This window comes from Dipodomys spectabilis, unplaced genomic scaffold (assembly GCF_019054845.1).
Source record: "Dipodomys spectabilis isolate Male_0828 unplaced genomic scaffold, ASM1905484v1 ptg000092l, whole genome shotgun sequence".
NCBI lineage: Eukaryota > Metazoa > Chordata > Mammalia > Rodentia > Heteromyidae > Dipodomys > Dipodomys spectabilis.
The window spans coordinates 3,221,346-3,240,987 of NW_024870769.1; the positions used below are offsets into that span (position 1 = coordinate 3,221,346).

The 19,642-nt window shown below is 40.0% G+C and overlaps 1 protein-coding gene across 5 annotated transcripts in view; it reads right to left on the reverse strand.

Moving 5' to 3' along the window:
- The window catches only part of Osbpl3 (oxysterol binding protein like 3), a 176,317-nt gene that overhangs the window by 87,465 nt on the left and 69,210 nt on the right, over positions 1 to 19,642 (reverse strand). For 4 of the 5 annotated variants that reach the window (XM_042685026.1, XM_042685024.1, XM_042685025.1 and 1 more), the window contains exon 2: positions 15,982 to 16,217. In XM_042685026.1, coding sequence (XP_042540960.1) covers positions 15,982 to 16,074 — 93 coding nt within the window. In that variant the 5' untranslated portion in view covers positions 16,075 to 16,217. Of the gene's footprint in view, positions 1 to 15,981; positions 16,218 to 19,596; positions 19,613 to 19,642 lie in introns of those variants that run through there. The other variant, XM_042685023.1, reaches the window with a different exon arrangement.

Consider the following 19,642-nt stretch of genomic DNA (forward strand, 5'->3'; position numbering starts at 1 on the left):
CAATTATTTAGTCAGTTTCACCTAGACTGTAACTAGAGAAGGCATGTAGTGATAGAAAGCCATAGTTCCTCTCATGTGAAAACACACACACACACACACACACACACACACACACACACACATCCTCAAATATATTTTGGCTCAGAAAGTAATTTCTCAAAGAATTAAAAGTGATTTACCTGCTTAAGTGTTAATGAGTCTTTAAGGCTGTCAAATTAAACCTTTCTCCTCCTTCAGGAACTCCATGGCTCTCCACCTTACTTTCCAATGCTCCCTACTTAGGATAATACACAGGAAGTCTTTTCATACTTACTGGACAATAGCCTCTTGAGTTTAGTTTACATCTGATGTCTTCACAATCTTAACCTAATGTCTATGAGTAGGAGGTACCTAGTGGCAAATGATTAAGCTTAGTTCTGAGACAAAGGTGCAAATAGATTTATGTTCTCAGAATATTACAACTTGGCACCATGCACATCAAGTATATCCAGCATCATTGGATCAAAAGGCTATTTACGAATTAGACAACACACCCATGTTTATGAAAGTTGGCTCTTGCACAGTGCTGCCATTAAATAAAAACCCAAGGCCCCAAATCCTCTGAAAAGTACTGTAAGTGGATCAAGCCCTTTGGATTTGTTTGTCTTAAGACTGTCAAGCAGAAGGTGACTAGCAGAGCGCTAATACTAAGCAATCACACCCATCTTCTCAATACCTTCAACTGTGCTCAGTACAAATGCCAAGAGAGTTTAGCTATTACTGCATACTTTACAGAACTGGATGAGATCATAGCTGTAGTCTAAACGAAAAGAGAATTAAATTTGAAATTGGTTTAAAAGATTCAGATTAGAACAAGATTGCACTTGAATTTCTGACACCTAACAGATTCCTTCCAATGAGCCAATCTAGTGTACAGAGAACGAGAGTAGCTTTATTGGGCCCTCATGTAAACAAGCCAAAAAAGTGTTCATATTTTTTTTCCTCTATGAAATGTCTTGTGTTTCCTTCATTTTACTTTCTATTTGGGACCAGAACTGTGGAACTGTTGCCACACTAGAAAAGTCAGATTTGCAGTATTTAAGAAAGAACAGGCCTTCCTGCTCCTTGGCTGGGAGAGTAGCACTGAAGCCAATGCCTTTTCTGGGTTACATATCCAAATATTCCCCTCCAGTTTCCCAGCCCCCATTCTAGGGTCAGCAGAGCTATCTGAGCTTGTTCGTTGTCAGAGGCCTGGGCTATTCTTTCTAAGGCTATACAACTCTGGGACCAATTGTGGGAAAAAAAATCTGCTTCAAATCACTTGATCATGAAGGGTTCATGTGTAGCTCATTGATAGAGAACCTTGCCTAGCATGCACAAGGCGCTGGCTTCAATCTTCAGCACAGAAAAAAAATAAATAAAAGATAAAATCACTTGAAAGTATAAATGGATTCTCTTTCATATATGTTTTCATGGTTTTTGTATACTCTGAATACTAGGAATCAAGTACTGAATAATCAAGGGAAGACTTACTGCTGGGACTTCACAAAGTATCACCCTTTTTGGGCAAACACATCACAGAAGGCCATGCTATCTGATTTGTTAACACAACACACCTAGACTGTTTTCATACTCACATCATATTTTACATACAACTTCCTTACATCTTCTGATATAGTTATGTCTGGGCTTTCACATTTTGAAATATATATTTTAATATTAATCACATTCTTTGACATTTCCTTTCTTTTACAGAAAAGTATGCTGTTGATATCTTTAAAATATGTGTGCATAACTGATCAAGATGCATTATATTCATAAACTGATTTCTTGACTGGTGACTCTTTCATACAACTACTAAAAATAATTAAAAATATAATTTAAAAATGTGTGTAAAAATCAATAGTGAATTTCATGTGAGAAGAGTTAAATGACCATTAAAATATTACTAAAAATAAAGGAGTTTGGGGTTAAGTGGATGGTTAATTAAGTACTATAGATAAACCAGGCACCGATTCTGTGTATCACTGTGAGAGGGAGTACTAGGTCATGCTATAGTATATGTAAAATCACTTTGAAAAGTCCAAGGGCTCTAATGTTTTATTCAAGTAAATTCACCTGGTTGAATTTTGAACTTGTCTGTTTTCCATGTCCCTGCCTCATCATTTTCAGCCAACACTGCACCACCCATTGATTTCACACTTGTATTAAAGTCAACAACTGTAGAACAAAAAGTCAGTGGTGGCCCATTTTCAAGGCAAGAAACATTTGATCTTGAGTAAAAAGTTGCTTACATCAGGACTTAACAGCTTATGGATATGACGATTGTAAAGTACTTAGAAGTACTTGAAAGTTCCCTAGATAAACAGAGTAGACAAACAGGACACCAGAAGGGGGTCAACTAGCAGGAGGGAAGGATGGACCACTATGAAATGAGAAACTATACATATACCCAGGGAAGCTTTTATGCCACAAGAGAACAAAACAGGGTGAAGACAAGACTCCCATCTAACCAACCCAAAAGATGCATAAAATTACCCAATAGAAAGCAATGACACTTAGGTCTGGGAAAATTGTACACCCCATAGTACTCAACTGAGGAACAAGGGAGGGATTTGCCTACTAGTGAATGAACTTCTTGTTACAACTCCTTAGGATATGCCTGCCCATCTGACACCAGGTCTTGGTGGACAGTCATTAAAAGTCTCATTTCTGCAGCACTTTTTGTCTCCAAGTCTTCTTTGAGGTTGGATGGGTGTTTTCCAAAACAACCACTGCCGGCTCTGCTGTGTTCCATCCTTCATGCAATATGAGAATAAATATGACATAGTATTTCCATACTTTCATCTCTGTGATTTACTCATAATGTTCCAGCTTCTCAGAATCTTCTCCTAATCTTTTCTACCCTAGTAAATTCTTCAAGTTTTTGGTTGTATCTCTATGTCCTTCCTTGACAAATTCTCTACTAACCAAACCCTATTAGTCATATATATTCATATAAACTATTTTTGCTGTGTATTGCCAGGTAACAGCATTTAATTAACACAGTTTTGTTTTTGTTTTCTGTTTTTTGTTTTTAATTTGTATCCCCCAGTATTTTGGTATTTTCTTATCAAATTATTATAAAGACTATATCAGTAACTTTTCTCATTGTTGGGACCAAATGCCTTATATACACAATTTACAGGAGGAAGATTTTCTTTTGGCTCAGTTTCATAGGATTCAACTCATAGTTGCTTGGCTTTATGTATTTGGGAAGAAGATCATGGCAGTGGTAGTAAGTAACAGAGGAGCTCTTTCACCTCATGGTAAACAGGAAGTAAAGAGCAAAGGAGGAGTAGGGACCAGGTATAACATTTAAAGTCATGCCCTCAGAGACCTACTCCCTCTAGCTAGGTTCCACCTTCCCAAGTTTCAACCACCTCCAAATTAGTGCTATCCTCAGGGGCCAAACAGTCAACATATGAGTCTATCTATCTCCTAGGCCTAAAAGGCCCATGGACATCTCTTAATGCAGCATACATTTAGTCTTTCTCCAAGGATCTCCAAAACCTTAACTTTCCAACAGTGCTCAAAAGTCTAAGTTCACAGTCTTTACTGAGACTCAGCTAGGAGCCTCTATTTAAAAAACAAATAAAAATCTATTTGCATACTTTCAACACACAAAAGCCCAAACATTTTCATTCCAAATGAGAGAAAAGAAGGCACAAGAAGAAGGAATGGAACCAAAGCAAGACAAAAAGCCAAAAACCAAATCCTATAGCTCCTAGTCTGACAACTGGAACATGTGGTGTCTTCCTTCTTCCCTCCTCCATCTCCTCCTCCTCTTTCTTGTCTACATTCTTTTTTATTATGGCAATTGAACCCAGAGCCTACTGCTTGCTAGGCAAGTAGGCTACCACTTGAGCTATTTCCCCAGTCCTTTATTATAATCTTACTCCCCAGGAAATAAAGACCCTAAGTAAATACTTACTGAAAGAGTCTAAGAATAGCTCCAACAGAGTCCACGAGGCACATTATTCAATCAGGTATACTGAATTAGAGTGAATTGGTTCTCAGGAGGAAATATTAGAGATGGTACTTTCTCTTGATTAAAGGGTCCAGGTCTGGGGAAGTTGCTCCCTTAGACCTCCACATATCTGGTAATCTGGACTTAGAGTCTGCACTGAGCTGAACATCCTGAGACATAGTATTTGATGGATTTGGGCTACTGAAGAGACCAAGACCCTGTGACTTAGCCCAACATAGCTGACCAATGTCTTATCTTGTGGCTATCAGGCTGAAAGGTCAACATGAAGGTTAGCTAGAGGGAGAAATAGGACAGAGGCTAAGGGAAGAAACTTCTTAAAGCTGTTGCTTGAGCTTCACCAAAGACAGTCTGGCACTGTCATCTGGTGTTAAATTCATTCTGTTTTACTGAATTTCTAAAAGTGCCAAAGATAGAAAGCTGCTTTGTGGTTAGAAAGGCAGCTAAGCATTTTATTCATACACATGAGCTGGCCAAGTTCATTTCCATACTGCTGAGTACATGAATTGCAAGCACTTCCCTCTAGCACAGCTGTCTGCATAGTGCGCATCTCTAGGCTCCTCTCAGATGTTGAATTCTCAATCACTGCCCTTTGCAGTGATATCAGAAATAGAACATGATTTGGACTTTATTTGTCCTGTAACTGAGACATATCGGAAGGGAAATGTTATGGCCACTTCTACGAAGCATGACTGAAGAATAGGTTATTTAGTTAGTATGTTTATCAAGTTTTTTAAAAAATCACAAGGAGCATTAAATCACGTAGCATAATTTTATCTGTCTTTAACAATTTCAAAGGCATTTGTAATCTCATAAAGCCTATCAAGAAAGGCTAAAGGTCATCAGAATTTCCTGTCATGGCTGTACTATGGACATATATAATTACTTATCAATAGGTTTCCAATTAACAGAATAACTGTTACAGATCAGACTAATTCTATACTTAAGATTTCAGTCACTGTAGTTGTTGCCTTAACAATTTTTTCCCTCTCACCTAAGATTTTTTTTTTTGAGTATCAGGAGTCTAGATAGCAATGGCATTAAAAACAAGAAAAGAAAATACTACTTGGGGAGGGAGGGCACTGAGGAATGGTGTATGAGGAGAAATCTAGTGCTTCACAAACTGTTATGTGCATACATTGGGACCTGGAACTTTGTTTCAATGAACATTTCAGTTCAGAGATCTAAAGGGGCTGGGATTCTGACTGCTGCTGCTAAGAGTAGGCACATTCTAGAAGACCAGGCTGGGACCTGCCTCAGAATCTAAGGGGAAATCTAATGGAGAGTAGCCATAAAATCTGATTCTAGCTCTGTATATAGCATAGATTGTCTGATTATCTGATAACTAGTACTATGCAAAAGGCAAAAATTACATGGCTACTCTGGGAAAAAGCAAATTTCCCCAAAACTGGAATGTTTTGTCAGAGGCTGATGGCTACCTAGAAGAATCACCAGAGTAGGGGACTCCAAGACAGGGAGGGAGGACAATAAATGAGCTCTGAAATTCCACCTAAATCTTTCACCAGAAACTAGTATCGTACCAAAGAGCAGCCCTAGCTTCAGTGTAGTCATCTGATGCACAATCCACGACTTTAGGGTTTAAGTGAAAAGATTTAAGAAAACAGGAGACTGAGCAAGAGAACCCATTCTGATTCTGACAGCTATGTAGAGGAGCAGCAGCCATCATCTGCGAATGGGCACCGTTCTGTCCCCCACTCCCCATCCCGCCCAGTCCCATCACTCACAGAGATGTAGCTCATCAACCCACACCAGGGGTGAGAAGCAAAGTAGGTTCCCAAATGCTTCCCATCTTAGTATCTGGCCAGTCACAGAACAAAACAACTGGTTCCATTGCTTAGATAATAAGAAAAGATGGACCCAAAAAGATGGATCCAAAGACTTTTGGATAAAGCTTGAGAAAGCTCAGGAGGTAAGGGGAAGAAAATGACTCATTGCCAGTGGTTGTCAAAGACAAAGAGTTATAAAAAAAAAAAAAAAAAAAAAAAAGCAAATCAAAAAGCAACCAAAACACAGCTAATCCAGTCCACCTGAGATCATTCCCATCTTGGGTTTCCAAATAAATGCTTATCATAAATATACTGACCACAAATGGCTTTATAATTAAAATGTTAAAAAAAAAATCTTTCACATACATATAATGACTATTTCTACCCTGTTGGTGACTCACTGCATTTATGGCTGCAATTACTTTGGTACTTTTTAGGTTCCTTAGATATATTTGGAAATTATTAATATTGCTAAATAGTCTCCTAATGGTATCAAGCTCCTTAAAAATCTATGAACCTGTGCTGTGAACAGAGGCTTCATAGTAGCTGGAACTACTACTAAAGTTGGAGATCCACCACTCCTCAAACCCATGAAGGCCATTCTGCTCTGCCTATGCAGCCCACCAGGGTGAGTTTTCTGTCATTACCATGGAAGTGACACTAGTAATAAAAACAAGAACTACTTCCTATGTCCCGGTAGTGATTGTGTAATGAGAGTCTATCTTCCTTTTTTCAAAATTTTTATTTTATTGTAAAGGTGATACACAGAGGGGTTACAGTTACATAAGTATGGTAATGAGTACATTTCTTTGTGAACAGTGTTATCCCCTCCCTCGTTTTCTCCCACTTTCCCTTTACCCCTGCCCCCTCTTCCCCTCCCTGCCTCAAGTTGTAAAGTTAATTTCCAATATAGTATCTAATGAATATAGATACACTGTTGCATTGGTTCCCCCTTTGTCCCACAGTTTCTGTGTTTCCTCTTCCTTTCCCCAAATCAGATAAACATATTCAAAACAAAGGGTACTGAAATCAGAAACAGTGACAGGAGGAATAAATCGGAGGAGAAAAAAAAAAAAGAAGACAAAAGAAATAACTGATTATCCTCCCTTTACAGATGAAATCACCAGAGTTCCAAAGTAGTTTGTCCAAGATGATAAGCTACTAACCAGTGGGACCCATTTGTGGATGAGTATGGAGATCACTCACAGATCCTTTTACCTGACACTCACTAGGATTCATTGGAGCACCTTCAGTCCCCCACGTAACTGTCTCCCCAGACTCAACAAGCCTACCTTTGACAAGGAGACAACAATGACAGGAAACAGGAGAACACTACCCAGTCAAGGGACTCAAGGGTCTCTTCTGACCACCCTCCCTCACCCCCACGTCCCATCCAACACACACACACACACACACACACACACACACACACACACACACACACACACACACACACTTCAAGGATTCCTACAACGATTGGCTTCCCCATCTCCTCCCTACCTCAGTCACGATACATTTATTTTGAACCTCAAAGTCTAAAACAGAATGTGGAGGTCATCTACCCAGCTCTTTTCATCTTATTAAGAGATGAGGCATCTAAATGAAATGATTTGCTTTGGGCCACAAAATTGTGTGAGGGCTTTCTTTCGTCAATGCCCTGTTCATGACTCCACTGTAAGAGGTTCACAGTGGGAACCAGGTCAGTAACTGGAACTCTGTATAACTCACTCCACTGAAGGATGAACACTCTCCAATCCAGACTGGATGGGGTAAACCAGTGGATGAGAAGGTAGGGACAGTTTGGTTCCTTATTACCTTTCAGCACCATTTTAATATTTTGTTTTTATTACCTTTCAACTAAGATTCGTGGCACATTGCATGGCTCTGCCCTTTGATGTCAAAGTGCTGGAGAGATCTGCACTCAACTCCAATAAAACATATTTACATTTATTCCCAGGGCATTTAGATTGCTCAGGGAAACTCAGTCCCTTGTGGGGCAGAGCAAGCTGGCAACAATGTTCTCTGTCACTATGAACTCAAAACAACCTTTCCAGGGTGAAACTGAAATGTTCAATCACAGTAGATACACATTCACTATATAAGGCAGGCAGGTTTAGCACCATAGATGTAAGTTGCAGAAGTTCAGCAGCATGAACCTGTCCTTTAGCTTTGGTCCAAATCAGCAGTGGGTTGTTTTCATAGTTCAGCTGGCTCTCCGAAGGAGAACTTAGTGACATGTTAGGATCCAGTAGAACCTTACCCAGAGCAGGAATGATGTGAGTGCTAAGCATGGTACATCCCAGGTTACATTCTACCTTCTCATTAGGAGGGCAGTCCCTACTCAAAGATCTCCCACTCAGCACCTGCTCTAGAGATACAAAGATATAAAGCCAAGGGATGACCTTCAAGAAGTTAGCTCATGACATTGGAAGTCTGTTCTCTAACAGTTCTCAAAGCCAAAACCCCCAAATCTAGGCGTTGGCAGGGCAACACTCCCTCTGAGAATCTCCACAGGACTCAGTCTTTTGACTCTCCAGTTTCTGATGGTTACTGGCATTTCATGGCATGCTTTGGCTTATATAGACATATCATTCCAGGAAATCTCTGCCTCTTCTCCTTTGTTTCCATCCTCTGGATTAAAACAATTTTTTCACACTTTTATTAAAATCAATTAGCTCTATAAATGGGTTTCATTCTAACATTTCCATATGTAGGTATGCAATATCTTGGTCAAACTCACCCTTTCCATCACTGCTCTCCCCCGCTCCATTTTGTGTGCATACATACACACACTGGTACTGGGCTTGAACTTAGAACCTCAAGGTCTTGTTTAGCTTTTTAAAAAATATATAATTTTAGCCAGGCACCAGCAGCTCATGCCTATAATCCTACTCAGGAGGCTGAGATCTAAGGATCATGGTTCAAAGCCAGCCCAGGCAGGAAAGTCCGTGAGATTCTTATCTAACCAGAAAACCAGAAGTGGTGCTGTGGCTCAAGTGATAGAGCGCTTGCCTTGAGCTGAAGAGCTCAGGGACAGCGCCCAGGCCCAGAATTCAAGCCCTGTGACTGACAAAAAAAAAGGAAAAATATATAATTTTATTATTATTAAGGTATGTACAGAGGGGCTATGATTTCATAATTAAGGTAATACATACATTTCTCTTTTGAACAATGTCACTCCTTCCTCTGCCTTCCCCCAGTTTACCCCTCCCATCCACTCCCACAAGTTGCATAGCTCATTTTCCAATTAGTGTATACTGAATTCCATGATTGCATTTGTTCACCCTTCCTCTCTCCCTTTCTGTGGCCCCCACCCCCCCATATTGTTCTGCCTAAAAAGCAAAAAAGAAAAAGCATACACAACAACATGACTAACAATAACATAAACAACCCATGTTTCCATTTCCTGGAATTTGTTTTGATAAATAGTATTTTGAATGTTAAGGGGAGTCACATCTTTGGGTTCCTTCCCTACTGGTATCTTCCTTTGGTATGACTATTTGTGAATGTCCTCTGAATTTTTTTAAATAAACACCTGTTGGTAATTTTAGGGCCCACTGAGATACTTCAGGGTACTATCTCAAGATTCTTAGTTATCTATAAAGTAGCATTCACAGATTAGGATGTGGATCTACCTTTACCCAGGCTGATTCAGCCTGATTCAGAAGACAGAAATGTGGCAAGAATATGACTCAACTGGGCTTGAGCACAGGTGTAGAGGTAAACAGCTAGACTAAATGGTTAGGCCAGATTGCCTATTTAAGTGGGATACCTGCTTATTCGAATCTTTGGTTTTGCCTCTACTCTTCTTCCTGCACAGTCACTTCTGGGCTGTCACCAAACACTGGGTGGACCTCTCCTTCTCAAGAAATAACTATTGAGTCAGTTCAGCCTACATATACATCTGAGCTTCTTGAGAATATTCTGGAGCTGCATACTGGCAAGTCAAGCTCTTAATCAGACTATCTGGGCCAGTGTTTTGTCTTCCTATGTTTTTTACTGTGGCTTCTCCCCACCATGTTTTATTTTCTTAAGGTATCTCATGTGGCTTTTATCAAGCTAATGTTTTTTAAATGTACCCAAAAATAGATTTGCTGCTTGTTATTCCAGAGCTGCAGAGCAGTAAAGACAGTACAACAACTCCTGAAGTTTATTAAGAGTTCTGTTTCTTCTGCTCTTCTGAGTGGGAAAATGGAGCTGACCATCTGCCATTTGCAGGCATGGAGAAGAACAAAGATACCCTGATGACGCAAATATGTCATTTTAGCTGATGCTCCAACCTTCCTAGATATCAAGTTTGCTTGTTTACAAGACTGTCTCAGTGTGGAAATGTACTGAATACCAAGTCTTACTCCATAGCCCTTCTTATCTCCAGGATGTAATGGCCAAAAGGTCAGCAATAACAAGGAGAGGTAAAAAGCCAGAGAGTAAAAGCTGGTTGCCAGTGCCTCATACCTGCAACCCTAGCTATTCAAGAGGCTCATATCTGAGAACAGTATTTGAAGCCAACCTGGACAGCAAAAATTAATCAGCAAAAAGCTGGAAGTGTAGGTATGGCTCAAGTGGTAGAATACCAAGTGAAAAAAGCTAAGAAACAGACCTAGGATCTGAGTGCAAGCTCTAATATAGGAATTGAAGAAGGGAGAGGGGGAGGTAATGAAAACCTGAAAAATGAAGACAGAAATATAGTTAATTTTTTATCACCAGAGAAAGCTGCAGGCCAACAGGGAGTATCAGGCTGTGTTGTTCTCAGCATTCAGAGGCTTCTGATGGAGGTTTGTTTAAAGAATCATTTCTTCAGGGCACACAGAACTTGAATTAAATTTTAAAGACATCTTGGAGTATCTAAGCAAATGGAGTGTTCTCCAAAAAGACAGTGGCTTGGTGCCTGCTACTCATTAGCTGTGTGATTCTGAACTCAGCAGTTAATATCTCTAGGCTATATTTTCTTTCCACAGCATGGAACTCTATGCAGACCTCATGGATTGATTTGAGACCCAGAAGGATGGCATGAAAGGGCATTAGGAGCTACACAGGTGCAACTGGATGCTTTTACCTCCCAGAGTCCTTTGCTGACTCTTACTCTCACAGTGCAATCTAGACATAGGCCAAGCGTCGCCCTGTTCACGACCTGCCTCAAAGCTGGAAGGATAAGGTAGGGAAGCAGTCACCGGTGGGATAGGTCCAGGACTCTTAGGACCTCCCTAGTTTAGAAAATGGATTGTCACATACTTCTACAGTTCTTTCTAGACGCAGTTCTAATTAAGTCAATGTGGACAATATAAGCAAAAAAGGCACCAAGACTTATGGTAACCTGCCTAAGGCTTATCAACAGCTTATCAACAGCCTAAGATTCCTACCCAGGCCATCTGGCCCCAGAGGTCTTGCTGCTGTCCTTCTCTGAATATGGACTGTCCTCTTTCAAACTGATATGAAAGTCTCACTACCATTATGGGAGTGTTGGGCAATAGGTCATAGGGATAACCACAAAGAACAGGTAGGTGTAAGCAAGTCTTCTTGTTTTTCTCTTCCACTTTCTTTCATGAGTTGAACTTCATGGAAGTCCCAGAAGAAGACAAGCAGACGCCAGCACCATACTCACAGGATTCCCAGACTCCAAATCCAAATACATAAACCTCTTCTTCAAACATCACTCAGCTTTAGTCATTATATTATACTGACAGTAAGCAAACTAATACACTGCCACTGAACAATGTGATATAATCAGCACAATTCTAAGGTCACTCCTCCTCAAGTAGTTTGTGGCACTGATTCAATACAATCCTTTAAAAGGCAGCTGATAAGGTAATAGAAATATATGGAACAAGCATTTTCCTTTTTCTTTGTATTATTTTTTTGAGACAGCATCTGGATATATAGTCTAGACTACTGGCCTCAAATTCATAATTCTCCTGCCTCAGCCTCCTGAGTGCTATGATTATAGACAGGTACCACCATACCTAGCTTGAGATTAAGCATTTTTCACTACTCAAACAACTAAAAATAGCTTTAAATCACTATTCAAATCTTGGCAAATTCTCCTCTGTTGAACTCACCTGTCCTATGGATTCTGGCACTGTGCCCAGTCTGGCTGTGTTTTCTGGAGTGTAGAGTAACCTAATAGCCTGCATAAATTAACTCTTATCAAGTGACCTTGGGAGAGCTCAAATGCCACCTTAGATTAGCCCAGTAGGGTAACAACAGTGATCTCTTTAACTGTATGGGGACTGACCTAGCAACAGACTTGGAGAATTTCAAATCCCCTACAATCATGAATGAAGCAGTGCTCAATTATTTTTGCAGATTCATTTTCTCATTTCTGACTTTCATGCCAAATGCTAACAGCACATAAAAGAATGAAGCATGTATCTTCTTTACAACCTATAGTCTTTGTGTTCACTTGGCTTCTTGTAATGGTATGTATAGCTGTTCTGTCCCTGCTCATTGACTTTTTAGGAATAGCTTCTCAGTAGAAAGTGGCTTAAGAAATGAAACTTAGGACTATCAAACTCTATCAATAAAGACAAGCCAGATTCCTTCATTTTTATTGAGATTCATCTAGCTTCTAAAATGTGCTGCTTCAAATGTTCTAGGCAAGAAAGGTAAGGGGGTGGTGGGAAAAAAACAAGACAAAAGGAAATTGCATTTACTTATATAGGTTTTAAAATAGCAATTCTCCCTCCCACTTAGATTTCCCCTAGCCCATTTCGTGTATCTACAGAACTTTATGAATAGCAATCTCTTGTCCTAACAACTGTGAGTGAATTCATTCATTAACTTAATCCACATATACTGAATGCTTCCTGTGTGGCAGCCTAGGCACTTCATATGTACTATTTCATTTAGTTCTCATTTTATTCCTAAGAAAGCAAGCTTTTTTAACAGATACATAGATAGGGAAGTTATATGTCCATAAATGTATAGCTGCTTGAGATTTTTATATGAGTAATTCTGAAATGGAAGGCCAATCTCAATTCAATAAACAAGGGCAAATTTAGTTTAAGGAGCTAAGAGAAATCCAGTATGGCTAAAGTACAGAGACCTATATCATCATCTGGCTGTATGAGATAAAAATGTAAGCGAAAATGTTTTTTTATAAGACTAAGTCTTTCAGCCATGTTGATGTTTTGAATCCAAGCATTTGGTGCTACTCTTTACTTAAGCCACCCCTACTCCATCCAAACACCAGAGGCTCTTTTCATGTCTGCATGATAAAAAAAAATTAAGTAAGTCCAAAGAAAATGTAGTATATATACAAACTATAATACATGCATCCTCCATTTTCTCACACATACACACACAGCATATGCAAACACACATGCAAATGTACATGTATATACACACACTTCAATTTCTTTGAAAAGGAATATACTTGTCTTAGAACAGAATGAAACCTTGACGTTTGTGAAAACATGGAGAACATGATGCTAACTGAAATTAGGCAGAGAAAAACAAATAGCATGTGATCTGTTTTGTATGTGGAAGTCATAAAGAGTAGCAAGTTGCATCCAAGAACTTGAGGGTGGGAAGAAATGGGGAGATGTTGTCCAAAGGTACACCGTTCCAGTTGCTCAGGAAAAATCAGTTCTAGAGATGTGATGTACAACATAGGGACTACAGAGAACGGTGCTTTACTATACCTGCCCCTCTGTATCCATGGAAAAGCCAGGGACTCAATCCAGGCTCACTGTGGAAGTGAGAGGTTGCACAGAGGGAAGGTGCTCACATCAAAATAAAAGGGGGCTTTGAAATCTGCTTATTGAGAAGCAGGAGGAGGCAGACACAACCTCTCAAATGGGCCTAGACTTAAATGTCTGCTGGCCTGGTGGTAGAGCTCAGATAGTTCAGCCTCATGATGAAGGAGAAGCCCAAGTTGTAAATGTTAAGACTTACTCTGGACTCAGAGGTGGGAGATAGGAGCAGCACATCCCTAAATGGGTATTTGCAGAGAGGATGAGTGCAGACAGAAGCATCATGGGAAACCACAATGGAAGATGAAACCCTAAACAGTAATTCCAATGCACATGAGCAAAACTAGCACTGAGACAATGCTGATCAAGTTAACATGAGATGACCCCCCCCAAGGAGGAAAGGAAAAGAGCAGAGCAGCTTGAAAACTACTTTAAAATGGCACTTTAAAAACAAAGAGGTAGCTGCACAGATGTGCTCAGTTATAATCCAACATTCCTCAAGTAAAGTCTGGAAATCTTGAAGTTTTAAGTGCTGAGCTTTTACTTTCCAGTGGGAAACAAGGTACCACTACTCTGTTCAGCAACCAAAAACTCATAGGTGTGGTTATGTCCCCAGTTGTTGGCAAGTGAGAGCCTCCACAGGAACCTAGTCTCAGCTGCAGACCTGAGGGCGGAAGCAGTCACTGCCAGCTCAAGCAGTGTGGCTATGAATTGCCACAAGTGTGATGCAGATGAATAGCTCAGATCGCCAGAGTCAAAACATTTCCTTTTTATACAGATGAAACAGTGGATGGGCTAAGAAAATGGCCCCTGAAAATTAAAGATATGCTTTAGATCCAAACTTGTACTAAAAGTGAAATAATCATATTAATTTCTCCACCTTCTCTGCCACAGAGGAAAAAGACAAGTATTTGTATTTATAACGCATATTATATAGGCATATAATTGAAGTGGAAAATACAAAACTTGAAAGACAATCATTTGATAAATGAATGACTAACCAACTAACTATTCCAAATGAGAAAGAAGTTAATGCACTGGAAACATCCCCTTACCTTTTATGATAAAACTCAAAACAAATACTACAAAAACAGATTTCAAACAACACTTTGAAGCTTTTCTTAGTCTTGAACTTGAGACTATCACTAAACAACTCCAGTGTTGGTGACTCCAGCTCCGGCCACTTTTTTGATCATGTCCTGATCAAAGGAGGATGGAAGGAATAATGAATGCTTCTTAAAAACCAGCTTCTTCTCAGGGAGACCTTGGAGGCTCCCTGACATGTCAAGCCATAGCAAACTCTAATTTGCCTAGAATCATAGATGTGTGGGTGGCCAGCTCCCTGCGGCCTGTCCCAGGTCATGTTCAAACACAGATCCATGCTGCTGCTGAGTCACAACCATGTGGACAGCTTGAGGTGGGAAGCTGCCTAATTGTGGCTTCCAAATCTGGAACCAAGCACACTGGGTGAATTCTTAGGCCAGCACTTCCTGCAGGGTAAAGACAATGCCAACAAGACCAGCAAGTGCTGAAAAGGTTCAGAGACCACTTGGGCTATAAATCTGGCTTTTTGGAAGCCTTTAGCTCCTCCCCCACCTAGTAAAGAAGGAAGGATCTGAATGATTAATGTGCACTTCCTGCCATTGGTCAAGCACCAGCAAATCCTGCCAACAGATTAGCAAGAAAACCAGAAAGGAACATATGATAACCTGACAGTTATTTAGGAGTTAATTATTCTGTTCTTTGTTTCACTTTTTCTTCCTCCTCTTAATTCCTCTGGACCATCTTTTCTGTTCCCCTCAACCCATTAGAGAAATAAAAGTAAGAGAGACTTCAGTACCAATAAGCAGTCATAAGAGGTTTGATATGCCCATTGTCAGTGGCTAACTCCTTTACTCAGGAGGCTGAGATCTGAGGATCACAATTCAAAGCTAGACTGGGCAGGAAAGTCTATGATACTTTTATTTCCAATTATCCACCAAAAGGATAAAAGTGGATCTGTGGCTTAAGTGGCAGAGCTCCAATCTTGAGTAAAAAAAACTCAGAAAGCAATGCTCAGGTCCTGAGTTCAAGCTAGAGTACCAACACATGCACATACATAGACATATATATGTGCGTGCACACACACATCACAAAAAAAGGTTTGATAAGAGAAGCAAGTGGGGGAGTTTATATTATTATAATTACTGGGAATATGGCAGTGTCTTATTTTGGTTAGCAGGGTATAAGAGCCAAACAAATGGAGCTCTGATCTGTTATCTGCTCCTCAGTAGCTGTGTATCTTTGGGTTAGTAACTTCTAGGGGATAGGGGCGTATTAATACCTACATTGAAGGGTAGATGCAAAAGACTAAATAAAATAATACAAAGAACCAAACCTGGTAGACACATGAGGTAAACTATTAAAATATAGAGAACTGATATAAAGATAGGAACTCAAATGCCTGCAAATTCTTGGCAGTTTAGAACATCTTAATACTGTACAAGCTGAATTTTACCTGTCGGCTTCCCTGCTTGGAAGAGCAGCTGCTCGTGCTCCTGGAAGGGGAGACCAATTTTTGGGACACGCCAAGGTTCTTTTCATCACTCATCCTGGGCAGGGGGTCACGTGGCGTTGATGCAGTCAAAATGTCATCCGCAGGCAGCGTGGCCAAGTGTATGAAGTCCCCCTCTAACAGCTCTTACCCAGAAGTTGAAAATGCATTTTGGATGGTCCGATGAAAACACCTAAAACCTAAAGAAAAAAAAATCAGGAAAAGGATTAGAGAAGGATCTCTAATTAGCCATGCAAATCCCCTTTTCATACTACATATTGTAGGCTTAGCTACCTCAGGCACTGTGAAGACATGTTATGCTTTCCTTTTTGAGACAGGGTCTCACTATGTAACCCAGGAAGATTTAGAATTCCTTAAGTAGCCCAGACTGGCCGCAGCCTCCCAAGTGCTGGAATTATAGGTGTACAGCACCTTGCCCTTGGTTTTTCAACAGGTTTAAGAAGATTAATTTGGAAATTTGAATCCAGACACATACAAAATTAGTACTACAAAACGCCCCCCCCAACCCGCATCTCAGTTTGTTTTTGTTTTTTTGTCTTTTGGACAAGGATAGGGGATTTGCTTTACAAATAGCTTTTGGAAACATTTTCTTTAAGAAAATCTGTAATATTATGTAACCAAAACTGTGCAGAGAAAGCAGAATTTCTGCTATTAGCATAGTAATGATTAAAGCAATGACCATAGGGTACATATTCCTCACTTCCAAACGCACTACACACTACCTTAAGAATCCCACAAGCCCTGTCTCTTTTAATCAACACTGATGAGGAGCATTATTTTTGTTTTATGGAGATGACAACTGAACCTCTGAAAATGTAGGTTATTTGCCCAATCATACAGCCCACAAGAGGTGAAATCCAGGCACTAGCCCAACCCTTTAGCCACAGTTGGAAATTAGCACGCCCCTAGTAGCTACATATTGGAATAACATCTCTTGCCCCATCTCTGAGACCTAGAAGAGATAAAAATTTGCACTAGAAAGTCTCGAAGGAAAAATATTGTAAGCCAGCTTTTAGGAGGTAATAGTCCATTCCTTTCTGCAGCACAGTACCAGTCTCCAAAGTGGGCTAAGTGCCAGGGATGTGGGAAGGCACTGTCCAGGGCAGAGACAAGGACATCCCTGCCACCTCTGCAGCTCTAGGGACCCTTATTCTGATGAAGGCTTCCTAGTCCTCACAGAGTAGAAGCCCCAGAATCACCACCTTTATCCACAGCCCCTGAATTAACTGATATGTTTGGTTTGGGCTTTGGAAGGTTAAGACTCTAACACACCAAGTTCAACTTAGTGTGTTAAAACAACTTGCCCGTGTATGTTAACAATAATAAAAAAAAAAAAAGTACATCTATCTAGTCTATATAGTTGAGTGCTTATGAAGCCTAATTTTAAAATAAGGATGTTATATGATTGTCCGGAAACCAGCCAGGATATCATATAGGATATCAAACTTGTGGTTAATTATTAATGCACAAATCTCCTATGTCTTCACTGATAGTTGTTTAAAAATGAGCAAGTCATGAGTTCAAATAAAAACAATGAAGAGAAGTGTCTAAATCTCAGAAAATAAACTAAGGTCAATTCCCATGTTCCTCTCATATAACCCTCATCACCCATGCAATCTCCTTAATTCTCTTTAGGTTAGGACCAACAATAAATAAGACTAAAAGCAAACTAACTCAAGCCTTTTCATAAAGTTAGTTCTACTTGTATGAGTAAGAGGACCTGAATTAGGCACAAACTAGTTAAAAACTGCTAAGAGAAGTTTAAAGACATGTTAAAAGTTTGTTCAGTGGCTGGTGCTGTTTGAGAAAGGAAAAAGAACAGCCTGACAGAAACCCAAATTGACCCACATGTCATTTGTGTGCATGTGTGCCTGCCTGTGCCTATATGCCTGTCTGTGACTGCGCACATGTGTGTGCATACATACATGTATTATTACACAACCACTGCTATGGCAATATATCCACTGTAGATTAAAAATACCAACAAAGGATTTCTGTTTATGCATGCCAGTTTTTATTTTTTTTAAGACTGCATTCTGATAAGGGAATGGGATAAAAAGGTGTGTGAAATGAGAAGGTGGGAGAAACTTGGGCAATGAAGTTGCATCACAGGAGTTCTGAAAGGGTATCAAATCAGCACTCCAGAGCATAGCTCAGAGACAACTGATAAAAAGAGTCATCTTTATCTCCTGACCTTGGCAATCTCACTTAGGCAATCTCACTTACTCAGGCCAAGGCTCTTAGTAGGCCAAATCCAATATTTATCAAAGTTGGTACTTTGGGTTAGGCCTCTTCCAGCCTCTTTCTACCCTGGTCTCTTCCCCACTTCAGAGAAGAAGAGAGACTGCAACCCATCCTTCTTCAGGGGACAGCAAGATTACTGTGGGGAAAATATAACTGTTGCTTTATGAGAAGTTTGGTTAAAATCACCAACCCTGGCTTTAATGGGCAAGGCAAGAGCAGTTCAATTCCAGGAAAAGGGTGTGTGTAAATGGGGCAAAGTAAATAATGTCCTCAAGATGAAGGTCCCCATCACGGTGGTCATTCAATAGAAGCAGCTATGACATCCACCCTTGAGGATTCTGTAGGGCCAGGCTAGATCAGTAGAAAAAAGGATTTGGCAGGAGTCCTGAGACAGAAGGTCTTGACCAAAGTATGTCTCCTATTTGAAAAAGCTTTCTTCATTGTACTGACCTAGAAATACGATGGTGATAAATTCCTTAAGAGGAATGTGGGGCCAAGATCAGGGCTGCTAATGCAGATCTATGAGCTGATTAAGATAGGAACTTATGAAAGACCTCTGGGTGCTCTCACTGTACATAGTGAGTGACCCTTTGATGGAAACTTTTAGCTCAATGGGTTTGTTGTTCTGATCAAAATATTATAGCTTCTCTGCTCACAGTCTGTGAAGAACTCAAGGACAATCATTTATTTCCATTTTTTTAAATTGAGGTACAGTACAGTATACAGATCTTAAGAAAACCAAGAACATTTTACATTTTCAAGGACATAACTACCATCTGACTGAATACACAGAACATTTGGGACTGATATCCTGACAGAGGATTGTAGACAGGAAATCTCTCCTGGAAGTTCTTATCAACAGGCAGAAGGGACAAAGCAGTTTTATGCATTCTTCCTGCTACCAATGTTTGATGTGTGACAAAATTTATTTTGAGATTTACTTTCAGGTCAACCAATCACCAGTTTGAAGAGGAAAGGATTCACAATTCACTTCTTCTAAATCATGGAACTCTCAAAGTCCAATACACTTAGACAAAGAAAAACTGCTGTCGGTGCGGGGGAGGGGGGGAAGGGGGGGAAGGAGAAGGATTGGGATTGGGGGGAGGGGGGAGGCTGGGAAGGGAGGTGAAGGGTAAACAAAGGAGGAGGCTGCAATGCTTGGTAAGAAATGTATGCATTATCCTGCCCATGTAATTGTAACCCCTCTGTACAGTATGTTCACAAATAAAATAAAATTAAATTAAAAAAAAAAAAGAAAAACTGCTTTGCTTGGCTTTTGAATGAGCTTTTATTTCTCCTACCACTGTCACCTACCTAAGACAAGCTGAGCGTCCAGACTTGTGTAAAACCACAAAACATA